Consider the following 16,663-nt stretch of genomic DNA (forward strand, 5'->3'; position numbering starts at 1 on the left):
CTCTGTGAAGCACCTAGCTCACCTGAAGGACAATACTGCAGTAAAGATTAATCGAAACTTGATCGCTGGCCAGCAACTGAGACTCTACATAACTGCTGAAAATCCTTTCTGCTACTTAATTAATCTGTTTTCCTATGAAAACAAGACTAATGTGATCACTTTGTCTGTACTAATATCAGCAAAACAGGCAGAATGAAAATTAGGTTGAAGTAATTAAGTTTTCTGCAGGGTCTTGTAAGTTTTTTTTGGCAACAATTAGAGCTGTCCAAAGGCACTGCCCAGAGACTGGGGATTCTCAACAATACCTGTCCTCTCTGCTCACTTCAGTGTTCTTTGTGCATGGGCACATTATCTAAGATAGGAGGTTTTGCAGGATGAAAGTAAAAAAGAGATCAGGCAAGACAGTTTCATCCAGAAGGTAAGGACAGAATAACTACACATGCTCCTATCAAGACAAAGAAAATAATGTGAACACTGATTTAATTTTGCTGTGCACAGCATAATTCAAATGAGAGGATCTGGAGTCCAACCTCAGAAAAAGCTTCACTGGTGCTTTTATCTCCTTACATGCCAAAATAAAGTAACTATGAGATGCAAATACATTATTAATGAAGCTTCAGTATTACATAGATTGTTTGTTTAATCTTGGTTCTTAAAGCTAGCTAAGTTTATTTTTACTCATGCTCCTAAAATAGAGATATAAATATATCATTGTTAAGCTTGAAGATGGCAACAGTCCTGGAAAATTACAGTATGTAGAAGAAAGTTCAGCCTATTATGAGTATTTGAAACAAGAGGTCAGTAGGTTAGGACAGAGCTTCTGGTCACCTCAGATATGAAAGATACGGAGCAGCAAATGTAATTGCCTTGGAATTAAATTTAGACAGTTAAAAACCATGCACAGTCTTAGAAGTTGGCTTACATTCCAGTCCAATGAAGTCACATCCTTATTGCTGGGGACATCATGTCCTCCTTCTCTTATGCAGTGCCTCAAAACCAGCTGAGTGGAGCCGCTGTTGCTGTTCTCGTTGAGATTCCATATCCTGGCCGTTGAGTCTCCGGATCTATAAAGCAATGATGCAAATAAGTTGAAAACTCCTCATGTTGACCCAGCAAAGAGTGTAGAAGCCTGTATTTCTGTTTTCATTGAGACAACATGACAGCCTTGCAGGAGATGGGAGGAACAAGAGCTGCTGGCCTGGACTGCAATGGGAGCGTCTGACTGCACGGGGCTGCTGGGAACCTCCTGGCTCTGTGTAAAACACAGGTCTAAGGCTTTGGTGCTGGAATTAGCAGAAGCTCACCTAGGGGAGGGCCCTATTTTATTGATATGTTACAAATTTTCCAAGTTGAAGATGTTTTGAATCTCCTGAGGATTTTAATGTTTCTCCTGTGCACTGCCCAGAGTAGATCCAACCGCTTTTCCCTAAACTTGCTGAACAGATCAGGGCATTACAAGCCTTTAAGAAGTAATTTTTTCTTTCAAACTCTTTCCGTAATCTGTGTACTCTTCTAAAAATGCTAACACCTATTTAAATTATACCTGTCATAATAATTTTGTTTATTCAGAGAAGTTCTACCTAAAACACATAAACTCCTGTCTACATTTTGCACTACATACCTAAAGCTGGCATCAGCATAACTGAGTTAGTCTGGGGCAATTTACAGTAACTGTCTGTAGCTTGGTGCTTACATTACACTGCCATAATAGAACAAGACAGAGGCAGCATCAGGATTTTGATCCATTTTATAGACCAATTATTTTCTACAGAGGTGCTTTTAATGCAGACTGAAACCCTGATTTTGCTTAGAAAAGGTTTTCAGGAGGAGTTTATAATTATCTATTTGTAAATAATATATTTATTTTGACTTTGCATAAACCTTTATTCTATTGAAAAATGTCTCTGGCATTCAGAGATAATTTGCCATGGAGTGGAAGTTACTCCACTTTAAAAGTTTACTGGGAGTTTTTTTCGTTCTCCTTCATTTTTTAAAACAACAACAACCAAAACCAAGTTTCCTGGATTGCTTGTTTTGTCCAGAAAGCAATTTTCATTTACATGCAGTTAAGTAGAAACTTGGAGCAGAGTTAGCATCTCTCTCATACTTGTAAGAATTCCTACAGTGTAGATGAAATTTCATTGTTGATATATCTGATGTGTTAGCTTTTCAATTTTTTTAAAGTAATGACAAAAAACTTTCTTTCCTGTGCACCATCAAGGAGAAAAAGTCTTTCTTCAAAGATCCATTTTTGAAGAAATGGATCCACCTGTGACCCATTTTTGCTTTGATAATCCATGCTTTACTGAAAAAGAAATCCATCACAAGAGAATACTAAATTTTCTTTTGGTCTACTAGTAAAGCATTTTAATTATTGATACTAAGAATACCAGGCAAACTTTCAACACTTGACATCTTCAAATGCAAATATTGACCAAGCAATTATCAAACTCCATTGATCTCTGTGTATTACTTTTACTAATAATTTAGCCTAATTTTACACAAATATTTCAACTGCAAAAGCAAACACCTCTCTGCCTGGAGCTCTGAGCTCCTCTGGGTTATGGCATGCCTGAGGAATGTGCCCCATCTCCTGTGAACCTTTTGTGCCAAGTTGAGATGTGATGGCTGGCCAGGGTTTTGAACCCAGCTACTCCTGTAAAGCCACTCTTTATTTTTGAGACATATCTTCCACATTAGTGATTAAGAAATAATTCAGCTCAGGGTAATTTTTGCCGCCACACAGCTGTGACTGTAATATGCACCCTTGCTTGTCAGAGGTCTGGAAAAACGACATTTTTGCATATGTTGGCTAGAAAATTAACCAAGTTAATCATGAGGCTCAGAAGTTAAGGAACATTTTTAACTGTGGTAATTAACAATGATGGGAACATATATCTTTAAAGGACTGCTCCATTGGTTAACATGCTAAGTAGGAAATTCCTTCAGAGCTGGCTTCTCTCCTATGTAAGATTGCAGGACCATCCTGCCTTCATTGTAATAATTCAGTTTGTTATTGGACCTTGCAAATAAAGTACTCAGTCGCTTGGCCATCAAATACAATATCCTGTTTGCTAGTTCTAAAAGGGTTATGTTTTGTTTTTCAACAGTTTTATTTAGTCAGTTTTCTGGCAAGGCCTGGGCAATCTTATTTTCCAGTATTTTAATTTTGTTTTTCCCTTTTCTTCTCCCAAAGCTACATAAGCTATTATGTGTCCCCGCAGAGAGGCTTTATAAGCCTACCAGTGTGCAGCAAGGGTATTTGTGTGTCTTCCCTTTTGTTGCTGGGGAAAAAAAAGAGTCCAGAGAATGCTCTGGAAAGTATTCTGATTTCTGTTGAACGATTCAGTGAACCCTGCCTTATTAGAGAAGCACAGTTCAAGCACAATTCAGAAAGATATTTAATCTCCTTTGCCCACAGAAGCATTTCTATCTACATGACAAAGCAGCTCATTCCAACATGCAAGTCATGAACACTTGAGTAATAGGTATACTCCTCTGCCCTGTGGAAGTGTACTGCCAAATTTTAGGAAGGCTAGCTCTGAAAGGATTTTATTTCATGCTCTCCTGCCCCAGTATGTTCATGAATCAAGGTGGACAAATGTTTGTGGAATTTAATTTGTGACATATAAAATCACCATTCTGTAACTGGGAGCACAGAGGCTGTAAGTGCTGCAGCTGGGTAAAGAATTTTGCAAGATGGTTGTTGAACCTTGGTATTTCTAATCTTCAGCTACAAGACTTAAAAACACTGTTATTTTGAGATGCAATATTGCTAATGTGTATTTAATACTTCTGGCTCCAACAAGTTAGAGTTTTTGTTATTTTATTTTAAGAGATATTATTAAAAGAATTATGGGAAGGAAATTCCTCATTTTTATTTTTGACATCTAACATTTCCTTAATCAAGCAGGTCTCTTATTAAGTGCTCACTCTTCCTAGACAGTTAGTAGAGGGAAGTGCCTCACAGGTGTCCTGATTAAGGTCTCTGCCCCACTGATTCTACAACATTATTCCCTGCTACAGGTTATTCAAATTGACCTCCCCTAATAGCTGACCACCTTGCATTCACGGATTTGATGCACTGAAGAGACCAGTCCAAATAGACCCCTGCTAACAAATAAGCATTCAGAGTTAGCAGAATTAATAACTGGCACTGACATTGAGGGGTGGTGTCTGAAATTAACACCCTCAACCTGGTAAGTCAAAAGGATTATTCTGAAAGGTAATTTACAGTGGATCCTAAACCACTGATATGAGGAGTGCGGTAGCCTGAAGTACTATATATATAAAACCCAGAAATGATGACAGCAGAGAACCTGGAAACATCTTTTCTTGCTTGCAAGAGACAGCCAGAATGGAAAGATCTCGGACAGCAGCTTTTATGGATATTTACTTTGCTGACCAGGGAGAGCAAAAGGTGCACAGAGTGGTTTGGAAGAGACAAGTCACAGCCTCTCTGTGTAAGAGAGGCTGCCATAGATTAGCTGATAAGCAAAGAAACCTGCTGTTGGTTTTGGGACTGAGGCCAGGTCCCTCTGCTTCATGGCTGTGTGAATTACTTGAAGGGCATGGCTGAATGTCACAGAACAGAACACACTCTTGGAAGCAGCAGTGGAACACAATCACAAAAACATCCTAAATTGTACTGAAAAAGGTTTTGGAGTTCAAGGCTCTAGCAGCCTTGACATTCACAGTCCATCCAATCCTACAGTGGGAAATTCAAGCATGTTCAGAACACTCTGTCTCACTGGACCATGATGACCTGTGCAAGCAAACTGCCAGGTTATTCCCTGGCCAGATTCTGGCTTGTTTTAATTAGCACTCTTGCTTGGGTCTCTGATGTTCTCTCTGAATAACTCCTGGGCATGGCTTGGTGGTTACAATGTCCAGAGATGATTCCCAATGTGCAGTTTGTTTGGCAGCCAGGGCAGTTTGCTAGCACAGACAGCAGCCATTCTATGCCAGCTGGCCTCAGTGCCCAGGAATATTCCCAGGCACAGCTAGTTTACTAATGCGGATGCAGCTCTAATGGATTTCTACACTACACAGGGAACATAACCATCTGCAACAATTTAAATGTGTCATGAAATTAAAACTTAAGATATTGAAAGGTAATTAGTGGAAGACATCAGTCTTTGGGTTTATGGCTGGGAATGGCCAAATCTTGAGCTTTAACCAAGCACCTATTTTTTTGGTATTTTTTCACCTGTCCAAAACACTCCATGCAATTATTTGCTTTGGAATGTTGACTTCCTTTATAAAGAGCAGTTAATCATCTCCCATGGCTGTATGCACACACTTCATTATTATAATGCTTCTGTTCATAACATCTAAGCATTCTTTTCATAGGCATCTGGTGACAGTCATGCCTTTGATAGCCTTTACTGGTATTTCTAGTCTCCCCCATCCTCAGCTTTAAGGGTTATGTGTGTGGTGGAGGGCGAGGAGCAGCTGCAGAATATATTTTTCTAGCTATTTGATCAGAGAAATTCCTGTCACTCTGTTTTATATTGAAATAGCTGTTTGCAAAGCCTGGAGAGTATATATTACTGTGCTAGTCTTCACACTCCAGGAAAACAGCAACTGAATAGATATGACATTAAATATCAAAATCCCTTTCTCTCAGTGGGATAGTCACTAAATCTGGAAACCAGTGCTCTAGTTTTGGGTAATTCATTCTACATTTCTTTCAAACAGCTTGCTTCAGATTAGGTTCTGAACCTGCATTATTCTTTTAGTTGAGGATTACATCAGGTTGCTGTCTAAACTGCTGCTGCTAGTTAGAAAAATCTATTGCCTGTGTAACAAGGCTTCAGGAAAATACTTTGTCATTAACTGAGACTCAATTAGTCACTTTATAAACAAAACAAATATGTTATTATCTCCTGTATTTAATAGCTAGGTTTTGAAGTGTATTTTTTAAGATGGGTACAAGCAAGCAGATGGGAAACTCAAAGAAAAGTATTGACTGGGCAGCACAATATGGCTGTTACAGAATCTAACAATCTGACATTCACACATCAGACTAACTGTAGTGCTCTTTTTTTAATCATTACTTTGTAAAGGGCAAACAGAGCTGCAGAATACCGTGGATCTCAGGGAATTTCTCTCCCTTGTTTAACTGGTGCTGTAACATAGAGTTTACCTGTAGATAAAAGCTTGCACTGTTATTATACCAGACAAAGGCTTCTTTGTGCAGGGGCATAATCACTCACTCAGCTCTCTTCCTTCAGTTTCACTTTCTTCTGTGCATTCTCTGCCATTTCAGTCACTAAGCTTCCCCAGGTACTGGCTGCTGCGTTACCCCAATTCCAGCTGCATCCCTACCTTACAAGCAGGCTAAAATCTGACCAAGATTCACATGGATCTAAATTATTTGTATTGTCATTGCACTGCTATTAGTCTGACTAAAGCACATAAATGTGCTTTGTAACCACATGTGTATTTACGTGCCTCCACAGGCACTAGCAAAGCTCATTACAAAAGGCCTATTACACTGAAGGGTAAAGCTCAATGGAATGGCTAGTGAGAGGGTATTCCTCTGGCTCAGGTATCTGACTAATAGTTCTGATTATCATCCTCCAGGTTTACCTGTAAAATATCACAATCCAGAGATCCATCCACCAATGCTCAGCACCCTGAGGCAAAGTTGAACACACACTGCAACACATACTCTGGTTTATGAAATGCTCCACCATTTAAATTATGCACACTAGGACTGTGCACCATGGATCCTAGGGAAGCAGTCCACCGTGGCAAGCACTGACTTGCTTAAAACTGATAAATCAAGATATTAGTACTACAGATGCTAAAAGTACTATCAGACCTAGATATTAAAAAAAAAGAATACTCAGCAGGATTCTGGTTCCCAAAATCCCAGTTTGTTGTCTGAAATTTTTTGAAATTTCTATCTTCATTCTCTTGATCTCTGCTATTCAGCCAACATGGAATTTATTTTTCTTTTCTTTTCTATTTATACTGTAATTCCTTGTTTGCATGTACTAAGTGAAGTAAGTAAGAAGACTATTCTGATAATCTTGTAACAAAGCTAGAATTAAAATAAGGACTCTCCTCTTCCCTGTGAGGAAAGTATCCTAATACTGCTAAGTAACTCTGATTTATCTCCTCAAACTATGATAGCTTTACTCCATGTTCCCAGTTAGATTTCTTAAAACTAGTCTGCATGTTAAGGTTTAACTTTAAGCATGAACACAGGTTCCACCAGTGCCTGCATACAGCTCCTGGGGTATGTTTACAATTGTGATTTTGTTTGGATCAAAAGTGCTTTTTAAGTCAGTCTCCTGATTGCCCCACTTAGGATGCTCTGGTGGTTATTGCAGAGCAGTCCTGCAGAGGATAAACTGGACTCTCTTCCAATGACACTAAAGCACAACATTCCCATAAACCACTGCTTACTGTTCAGCTCACTGAACAAATTCAGGTCCGGTCTGAAGCACCCCCATCTCCATACTTCTGAAAAAACCCAGTGGATGCCAACGACTTTCTGAAACCCCAGCCTGAATCAATAACTAAGAGCAGTAGATCACACAAACTCCAAATATTCTGAGAAATTACCCAGAATTATTAAAAAAAATTCTAAAAATTTGTGAGTATTTAGGGCCACAGAATTTACATCTTAAATGTAGAAATTCTTCATATTTGTCATCACCTTATAACTATTTAGCAGTTATACAGGTATGGTAATGCTGAAAAAAACACTGCTGCAGGCTGATCACCCCAGAGAATACTCATTCACATCCCAAATACATTTGCAAGTTCTTGCATCTCTAAATATTCTCTAATTGCAGGAGCTGGTTTGAGTCACTGTCTGTCTTACCCAGATGCTAGCAGGTCACTGACAGGGTTCCAGGCACAGATGAACACTTCTGATTCATGGCCCCGAAGGACTGTTGCTTTGTTAGGAGGAATTTCAACATCCCCGTCAATTTCCATTGGCTTTGAATGATTATCTGGAAGGAGACATATCAGAATAAATAGTTTACAAGATGCAGTTAGGTCTGTTTTAAAATCATGCTAGCTTCCCAAGGCCTGAACCTTACAGCAGCATATACACCAAAATTAATACTCTGTGCTGTGTCACTAATAATATTACTCTATTTGTTTCTCTCTGACAATATTACTCTATTTGCTTCTCTCTGGCCATTCAAATTTATGACATTTCTTCAAAATGTAGACCTTTCCAAAACATTTTGTATAAATCTACATAGCTTTTCATCCTCCAAATACTCAGGATTTAGTTCAGTGTACTTTTTCTTTTGAAGCTGGCCTTATTAAACTACATGACTTACAGATTTATTAAAATAATTTAAAAAATAACATAAAGCATTTATATTTTCTTACACAGTCTCCTGTAAGTAATATCTGTGCTACTAACAGACAAAAAATATACTGAGGAGGGGTTTCATTCCAGGAGCACATCAGGGGAATGGTGAATGACTTCTCAAGGATATCATAATACATACAAAGGTACCAAATGAGTCATAGATATACTTAACCTGTGTGCTGTAACTCTGCAGTTCTTTAGACTCATCATTTTTAGAAAGTTCCTTTATTGTCTTAAGCAAGAAAAAGCAAATTTAAAATGATGGATTTCTCTTAGTAACAACAATTCATTCCAACTTGCATCATGAACCATGTTTTTACCCCAGACTTCTTCTGCTTCTGTATAATCTGCCTCATTAAGCTCTAGCCACACTTCCTGGCAGCATTACAGGATTATTATTCTCTGCAAACAAGACACCATCCAAGGACAGGTGACACACTGAAACAACAGACACCAGATGCTACTCTACACACGTGTGTGGCCCATTTTGCAGAAAGCACATCCAAGAGCAGGTAGCTGGCAGCCTCCTGTTACCTAACCAATGCTTTGGCCAGCTGATCAGCTCTGACTGATCAAAATGCAAGTTCTCTTTCTGGGTTAAGTCTTTCAGTTAGTCATTCTTCAATTACATATGAAGATCCATAGGTTTGCAAGTAGAATAATTATGCTCCATTATTGCTGCATGTTTATGGCATTTAAAATCAGCCATCTGTCCTGATACTTCAGCTCTGCTACGCTATTGCCCATCAGCTGGTGAAACCAACTGTGACACTGCACAAGTGCCATCAGGAGGAAGATCTCCAGATTTCTACCCTTACCTGGGCTTTCACATACCTGGTTTGGCTCTGCCTAACTTATGCTGAGTCACACAAACAGCACTCTTCTCATTGTGTATTTGGTTAGCCCCCTAAAACTATGTCTGTGCCACATCTACACCACAGATGGAATGGAATCTACATTGAGTTACACAGAATCAAGTATTAAAATCAGGAAACAACTAACATTAGTTTGACAGCTTATTTCTAATGAAAAATATCTATATTTTGGCTACTCTTATTACCTATAGACTTGCTGCACAAACACTGGAAATGCCCATTTGTAAAATCCATACCTATGCTGAGTCCCTATGTTAAGCATTGTCCTTGACAATTCCCTATGTGTATGACTACTAAACTGAATACTGTTGAGATACACCAATACTCAAGATTTAGCCTGCCACCAGCACCTGGAATCTTTGATATTCCAAGCAGTCAGGCACTAAAGAGTGAAGCACTATTAAAACCCACAAGAAGATACAAGCCTAGAACTCACAATCCTCTATTGCTCAGCACAGCACAGATTCACCACACTTAAAGCATATTTTCAAGAGAAAAACAGTAGAATGACAATGGCTATGCATTCATCTGTGTCCTCTTCACAGTGTGAGCTGGAAGCTGGGGGTAAATCAAGAAGAAGTTTCAAGCACTTTAATTTGAAAAATTTAAATGAGATGCTTTGCTTACAACAGAGGATCCTACAGTTACCTGCCTGGCTCTAAGGGCACGGCTCTGCATTTTACTCTCAATTAAAACCAAATGACAGCTGGGGAGCAGCATTACTCCAAGATCCCAGAGTCAAGAGTTGCTATCAGAGCAGAGCCATCTGATACTCAGGAATATTTTTCGTTTGTATATGGCCAAATGGAAAAACCTAGACACACACTTTGAATGCTATTAACTACTGTGAAAAAAACCCCACAAATAGTCATGCTGTGGAAAAGAAACCTTGATTAGCTGATACCTGGATTAGTACATGCAAGGGCAACTGGCCTCTGGAGCAATGAAATACCTGCAGAATTATTTTGTATTGTATCTTACAGTAATGATTTTTACAGAACAGTTTTGGTGGTTTATGAGAAAAGAGAGGGAAGGATAAGAAGTCTTTCAAAAATAATTTGCCACTGTTCACATTTTATGTGTTTTCTTCCTACTTGCATCAGTAGTCAGGAACAGTCATATTCAGAGCGTTACTGTTCAGCACTGAACTTAAAATGCCCCATTGAACAAACAGGACAGTTCATGCCTCTGTGATACTGCCTCAGGCTCTTACCAGATTCACATAGACACTTGCAGGATATGACTGATACAATTATGGTAACGACAAAAAGCTGCAGAAACCCCTGAGCACAAAGGGGCACCCTCTAAAGAGTGACAAGTTCCTTACCCAGCACCAGCTCTTGGGAGCCCTGGTCTCACCTGGAAATTTGGCTTTCCTATGCATGCAGCTACAATGTGTGCATGGGGAATGAGAATGAATAGATAAGTGAGACGCAGCAGCCATCAAGAACAGGCTTCTTTTGTTCTAAAGGACCTTCCAAGCAGAAAGCTTTCGGTTAAGATCTTATTTGCACAAAATTGCCCTGGGGGGATTCTCTAAAAGAGAAGGCATTTCTAACTGCAGCACAGCCTCAGGTGAAAACCTAAGTCTGCAGGTCACATAGGGAAGGACTCTGTCCAAATGTTAACACAAAACATTTTCTAAAGGCCAGGGGATCTTTGGTTATAGTCTACATTATAATTCTTCTCCTCAAATGTATAAAAAAATCCCAAACGACTGGAAATTAGAATATTACCCCAAAGTATTGAGATTGAGGGTCTTTTTTACTGTAGAAAGAAAAATTCTAACACACTGGTAAGTAATATAATACTATTTCCTTCAAGGAAAAAAATAGATATTTTTAAGATCTTATGAGTGCTAATCCTGTCTTTTCTCAGGAAATATATTTTTCTTTTCTTTTTTTACTTAAATATTTAAGAGGCCTTCCACTAAAGTTGTTCTTTATGGCTGTACTTTTAATAAAGGAACAGGGCTTAGTCCTCTTTCCAGAGCTTTATTTTTTGTAAACCTAAGCCAATCCTTGCAAATATAATGAAACAAATTACACTAAAAATATTTGTGTTGGAAAACAATCCAAAGTTTGGCTCCATTTCTACATGCTGATTTTTAGTTTTTCCTGTAACATTTGAAGTGACTTAAAACTGAGAACATTACTTGGGAAGCAACAAGAAAAGGCAGCAACTTTTTTTATTCAGTATTTGAATCTGCACCTCAAACTACTGTTATTGTTTTCTGTCTCCTCTCTTTCTTAAATCTATCATATTGTAGTAGTAATGCCACATGCAAACACTTATCATATTAAATATTTTAAAACCCTTTTGGAAAGACAAGAGTGTCAGGGAGAACTCCATGCCAGAATGAATGCAAACTAGGTAATTTCTCAAAGACATCTCTTCCTGCCGCTCCACCCATTCCCCCTTTTTTGAAAGCCTGGTATTTGGGTGACTTCCAGGTTATGACTAAGGACTAGCACATTATTTAAACCTGTGCCAATACATGCCAGGTCTGTGGAATACAACAACAGTAAAAATTAAGTCTGGGAAGTTTCTCACAGGTTTCATATCAACAGTCTTTTCTACTCATGATTATTTCTTTCTCCCAGGAAAAGTCCTTCTCAACATTCCAAGAAAACGTCTGCAACTGTTTGTGAAAATCCCTCTATTAAATATAGCTGTGAGAATTGTTATTTTTTTAATTAGAAAACGCCAGATCTGAGACATCGAGGCTTACAGTGTGGCTGTAAACATGAACTGATTTGAAGGCTTTCCTTTAGTTAATACAATAGTAGGTATATTTTTTGGATCAGAAGGAAATATATCTGAGTGGTTCTCTTTTAGTGATGAACCGATGGATCAGTTTTCTACCTTAAGAATTTGGTTTTTTTCTAGCAATGAGACAGCGAGACACTCCCCAAAAATTTTCACATGTCACCTGAAGATGTGTCAACAAACAAAATGTCAGCATTTGATACTCTGAACAGTACTTTAATTTCAGTTTTACCCCTTCATATATGAAATTATTAAAGTTTCAAAGCAGAAAGTTAGTTGAGAGTAAAACAGACGCAATCTATAGTCCAAGAACAGATAAATATTTTTTAAATGTTGAGATCTTTTTTACATTTGCTTTCTCAAATAAAAACGTTATTTAAATAACTGCAGTTTTACTGGGTGAAACCAACCCGTCTAACTGGAATTCTCTGAAGAAAAACCTGTTTTGAAAGTGTTTTTCTCACTGACCCACAGAGTAATCTATCCAGATCAAAGAGAAGGTGGAGACTGATAAAGGTATCTACATTGGAGAACTAATAAAATCTGTTACATGACTACAATCCTGACCTTGTCTAAGCCAAAGAGCTCTTAGGACTTCCTACAAAACCTGCCATGCATGTTGCTCTGGAGTTTTCTTGTAAGACAACTGGGCAGTAAGGGCTGGTTTCAGAAGTCAGCCAGTACACAATGGAAACACAGAAACCAAACCAGTAATCCCATCTGCCCCACAGTGTTAGCACAGGCATCAGGATCTAGTTACGCAAGCAGGTAGGTCCCACTCCATGTTGGAAATGTCTGGCTTTGGATGATTAATACATAAATGCAGTCTCCCTTAGTCACCCATGAACAAAGGTGAATGCAGTGCTCTTGAGAACCGACTGTTCCCAAAGACTAAGGAAATCTCAGGAAGGTGGGACCTTCAATTGGATACTTGCAGTGGACTGTATGAATAAGCACATGCTATTAAACAAAAGGCTGAGGAACAATTTTGCTCTGTGCCTTCAAGACAGGTTGGCAGCATCCGAGTGCTGTTTGCAGGGAACGGTCCTTGGCACATGTGCTTGGCAATGCTGTTTGGGAATGGATAGCTGGTCCAGTCCAACCGGGCTAATGACCATGACAGTAGGGCTAGGGATGCTCCTGTGCTTGGCCACACCCTACAAAAATGGAAGCTGGAACATGCCAAACTGAGCCAAGGACCATGCCAAAGCTATGGATAATCACAGGACAGCTACTGCACAAGGACAGCTGTGCACTGCTCACACAACAATTACACAGATAAGCCTTGCAGGTCTGTTGGAGGTTAGGATTACTCCTTTTGTTTTCTTTCTCCCAGGGAATTTTCTCCTGTTATTGTCTCCTAAGGGACAATAACAACAGGCACTTAAGAGAGACAAAAGAAGTTGCCACAGTACAGGGGGAGGGTGTGGCTGGCTACTCTATAAGCTGAGTGGTTTCTCTTGGAGGGGCAGAGATAGCAGGAGATTTGGGCTGGGGGAAGGGGCTGAGTGCAGCTCCTCACTCTCTCATTTCTCTGCATCGGAGGGGAACAGGCTGTGATCGCTGTGGGGAGAATTCATCAACACTGTGAGGCTCTGTCTCCTGCTGTCTTCATCTACTGTTGCTGCTTCCAGGGTTCCTGCTACAGCTCATTTTGGTCTCCAAAGAGGCACGGTCCTACTGCTCCTCTGGGTTTGTAAAGCAGGCCCCTTTTCCCATCCCTCCCAGCCGGCTGAGCTGCCATAACCGCGTGGCGAGGCGGCTCCTGCGCTCGGCCACAGCGCCCCCTGCAGGCATGGTGGAGCCATCACACCCACCCTGCCCGGCCCGGTGCCAGCAGCGCCCCTGCCGGCCATGCCCGGAACTGCACCCACGGGGAAAGCGCCCGACCGCTGAGAGAGCGCTGGCCCGGGTTTGTGGGTCTGTCTGCTGCTGCTGCCAGTGTGGCTGTTTGTTTTGCCTTGTTATACAAATACATACCAGGAAAAAACTGTTACTCCTTTCCCCATATCTTTGCCTGAAATCCCCTTAATTTCAAAGTCATAATAATTTGGAGGCAAGGGGGTAATATTCTCCATTTCAAGGGAGGTTCCTGACTCCTTTGAAAGATACCTCTCTTTGAAACTAAGACAAGGTCCCGCCTCTCAACCCAACTGTCTCCTAGCCTGACCAAAATGACAAGCTTTGGCTACAGCCCAGTTTTTATCCAATATCTAAAAGCATCTAGAAGGCTCATAATAAAGTCTGGGTAGCCTGCTCCAAGGAGAGAGCATACAGCTCCACTTCTTGATTCTGTCTTCTACTTGCAATTCTGAACATATCTGAAGTTTTCAGGTTGTTAGAGACAGATAAAACACAGCCCTGTAATGTGAAACATCATTTTTAATCAACATGTCCTGGAATGATTGCCCTTAATTCAACCACCATGCAGAAAGCACACCTTGCACCCCACCCCACAACTGTGTACAAGAATATTATGGAAACACAAACTGCCCAGAGGTTGCAGGCAGCCGCGTGTTGGCTTACTTATTGCATGTGCCCCATTCTCCTCTCCATTCACAGTGGCTTCTCCGTTCTTTGGTGTGTTCTGCTGGGAAACAGCAGTCGTCGTGGCTCCCGCTGTGGCGACGCCGTGGCCGCTGCGGCTGCCGCGGCGCTGGCCTGCTGCTGCGCGAGCTTCTCTCGGAACGCTTGCTGCCGGGTCTGGACGACATCAGGCATCACCGCGTCTATCAGAGACAGGGACTCTATAGGCCTGCCATCAAATACTGTGCCGTCCTGCAGGGAAAATGAGCACAAGGGAAATCCCGGGTTTAGGATCTTCATCACTCAGGCGGCAAAGAATCACAAAATGAGGCTGTGCGAAGATAGTACACTTTGACTTAACCAATAGGGCCACAGGACTATGGACTGCCTCTCTCAGATCTGTGATAGCGGCACTCATGGTCCACTCAGAAATCTGATCAGTCAAAAAGTAATTTGTTGGAATTTTATAAAAAGTTCTACCATAGAAATGCTTTATACATGCAAAAGGAGTTAAGCTGTGTTAAAAAGTACATCTGACCAATGACAAAAAATTTCACTTTGTTTTCTGTTTGAAAAAACAGAGTCATGGCTAAAGCCATGATAAAGGCAAAAAGACTTTGGTTAAAGTGTTTGTTTTCCTACACTTGCAGGAGCATAGCAATGGAATGGAAGCAGATGATGTATAATGAACCTCAGCCAAAACATGATGTATGCACAAATTCAGTGGTTTCTTATGCAGTGCTTTTCAACCCAGCACCACCAGTTGTAGTGGATCATATAAGACAGCCTTACCATTATTTTTCTTTTATTCCATTATATTATTAATAATAGTTATGACTTTGATTTTGATTTCTGTAAATTACACTTCAGCTTCAACACCCAACTGAGTAAACTTTTAGGGGCTGTTGAAGACTTCATACAGACTATATTGACTTGGCTTTTCTTCACTTTCCTATTATCTTAAATATAGGGGAAAGATTTTAGTAGTCTTTGTAAAGTGCAATTTTGCCAATCTTCTGCAAACTCCCTTCAATTCTTTAAAATAATAATGATCTGGTGGTGAAAGATTTGCTCTTGAGAAAGAGCAAGTAAGAATAGGATACAGATAGATAATGTAGCGGGATAAACAATATAATCTTCCATAGGTGAGAACAATTCATATAGAAGAATAGCTGCTTGCCTGACTGGTATGTTTCTGCTGACCTAGTTGTTGCATTACCCCTTATAATTACAATATTAAGATAATACATATTTGTTTCCTCATGGGAAAGAAAAAGGAGGAGACAGTCATTAGAGAAGTAACCATAATCTCTTTCTCCTCAACATTTTTTTATGTGTCTGCCAAAATTTATTTAAATCTTGACTCAAATTCTTGCTACACAATAAACAAAATGTTTGCCAACAGATCCTGACATCTTACATTTTCATCTGTAAATGTGCTCACTGGACTATTTACATGACTGCCCTTTAATAGATCACAAACAATAATTTTATACACACTAGTTTATAGACTCACTGATTACTTGTCACTCTTAAGTAATACACAGAGAAAAGTAACACATAGGGAAGCATCTATGGTAGCTCTTCCTGGGATTCAGATGTAGCATGAATGGCCTTTGCTTTGCTGCAATACTTAACAGTATGTATTAGAACAGGATCATAGAATGGCTTGGGTTGGGTGGGAAAGGACATTAAAGGCCACACAGTTCCAACATCCCTGTTGTGACAAGGACACCTTCCACTAGGTCATGTTCAGGGCCCTGTTCAACCTGACTCAAACCATGAGAGAGCAACATAAATCTTAATGGTGACAACAGGCATATTTTCAGATTATTCTCTCATTTTAGGGGAAGTCTTGAAGCTGGGTAATGCAGGACCCTACAACCTGATCTAAGGGCTTCAGAGCTGGAACTTTTTAACTGTGTAGCTCCAGTTTCAGGCATGGGGCAAAATGTTAAGTAGCAGCAAATTGAGACAGCTTCCTAACACTGGTTTGTTATTACAACTGCATCAAAGTGCAGCTTGGCGTGAATGTCAAGTGTTATTGCCCTATTTACAAAATAACACATATACAAATCTTATACATGGTATTGTGTCACAAAAAGAAAAAACACACAGAATGTTTGAATAAAACCAAAAGAATTTC

General features: G+C 39.9%; 1 protein-coding gene across 1 annotated transcript in view; it reads right to left on the reverse strand.

The window, feature by feature from the left end:
* The window catches only part of TBL1X (transducin beta like 1 X-linked), a 193,928-nt gene that overhangs the window by 19,171 nt on the left and 158,094 nt on the right, over nt 1–16,663 (reverse strand). The window contains 4 exon segments of the mRNA XM_030944983.1: nt 923–1,064; nt 7,841–7,973; nt 14,518–14,625; nt 14,628–14,769. Of these exon segments, the coding sequence (XP_030800843.1) occupies nt 923–1,064; nt 7,841–7,973; nt 14,518–14,625; nt 14,628–14,769 (525 nt within the window).

This window comes from Camarhynchus parvulus, chromosome 1 (assembly GCF_901933205.1).
Source record: "Camarhynchus parvulus chromosome 1, STF_HiC, whole genome shotgun sequence".
NCBI classification, from domain to species: Eukaryota; Metazoa; Chordata; class Aves; order Passeriformes; family Thraupidae; genus Camarhynchus; species Camarhynchus parvulus.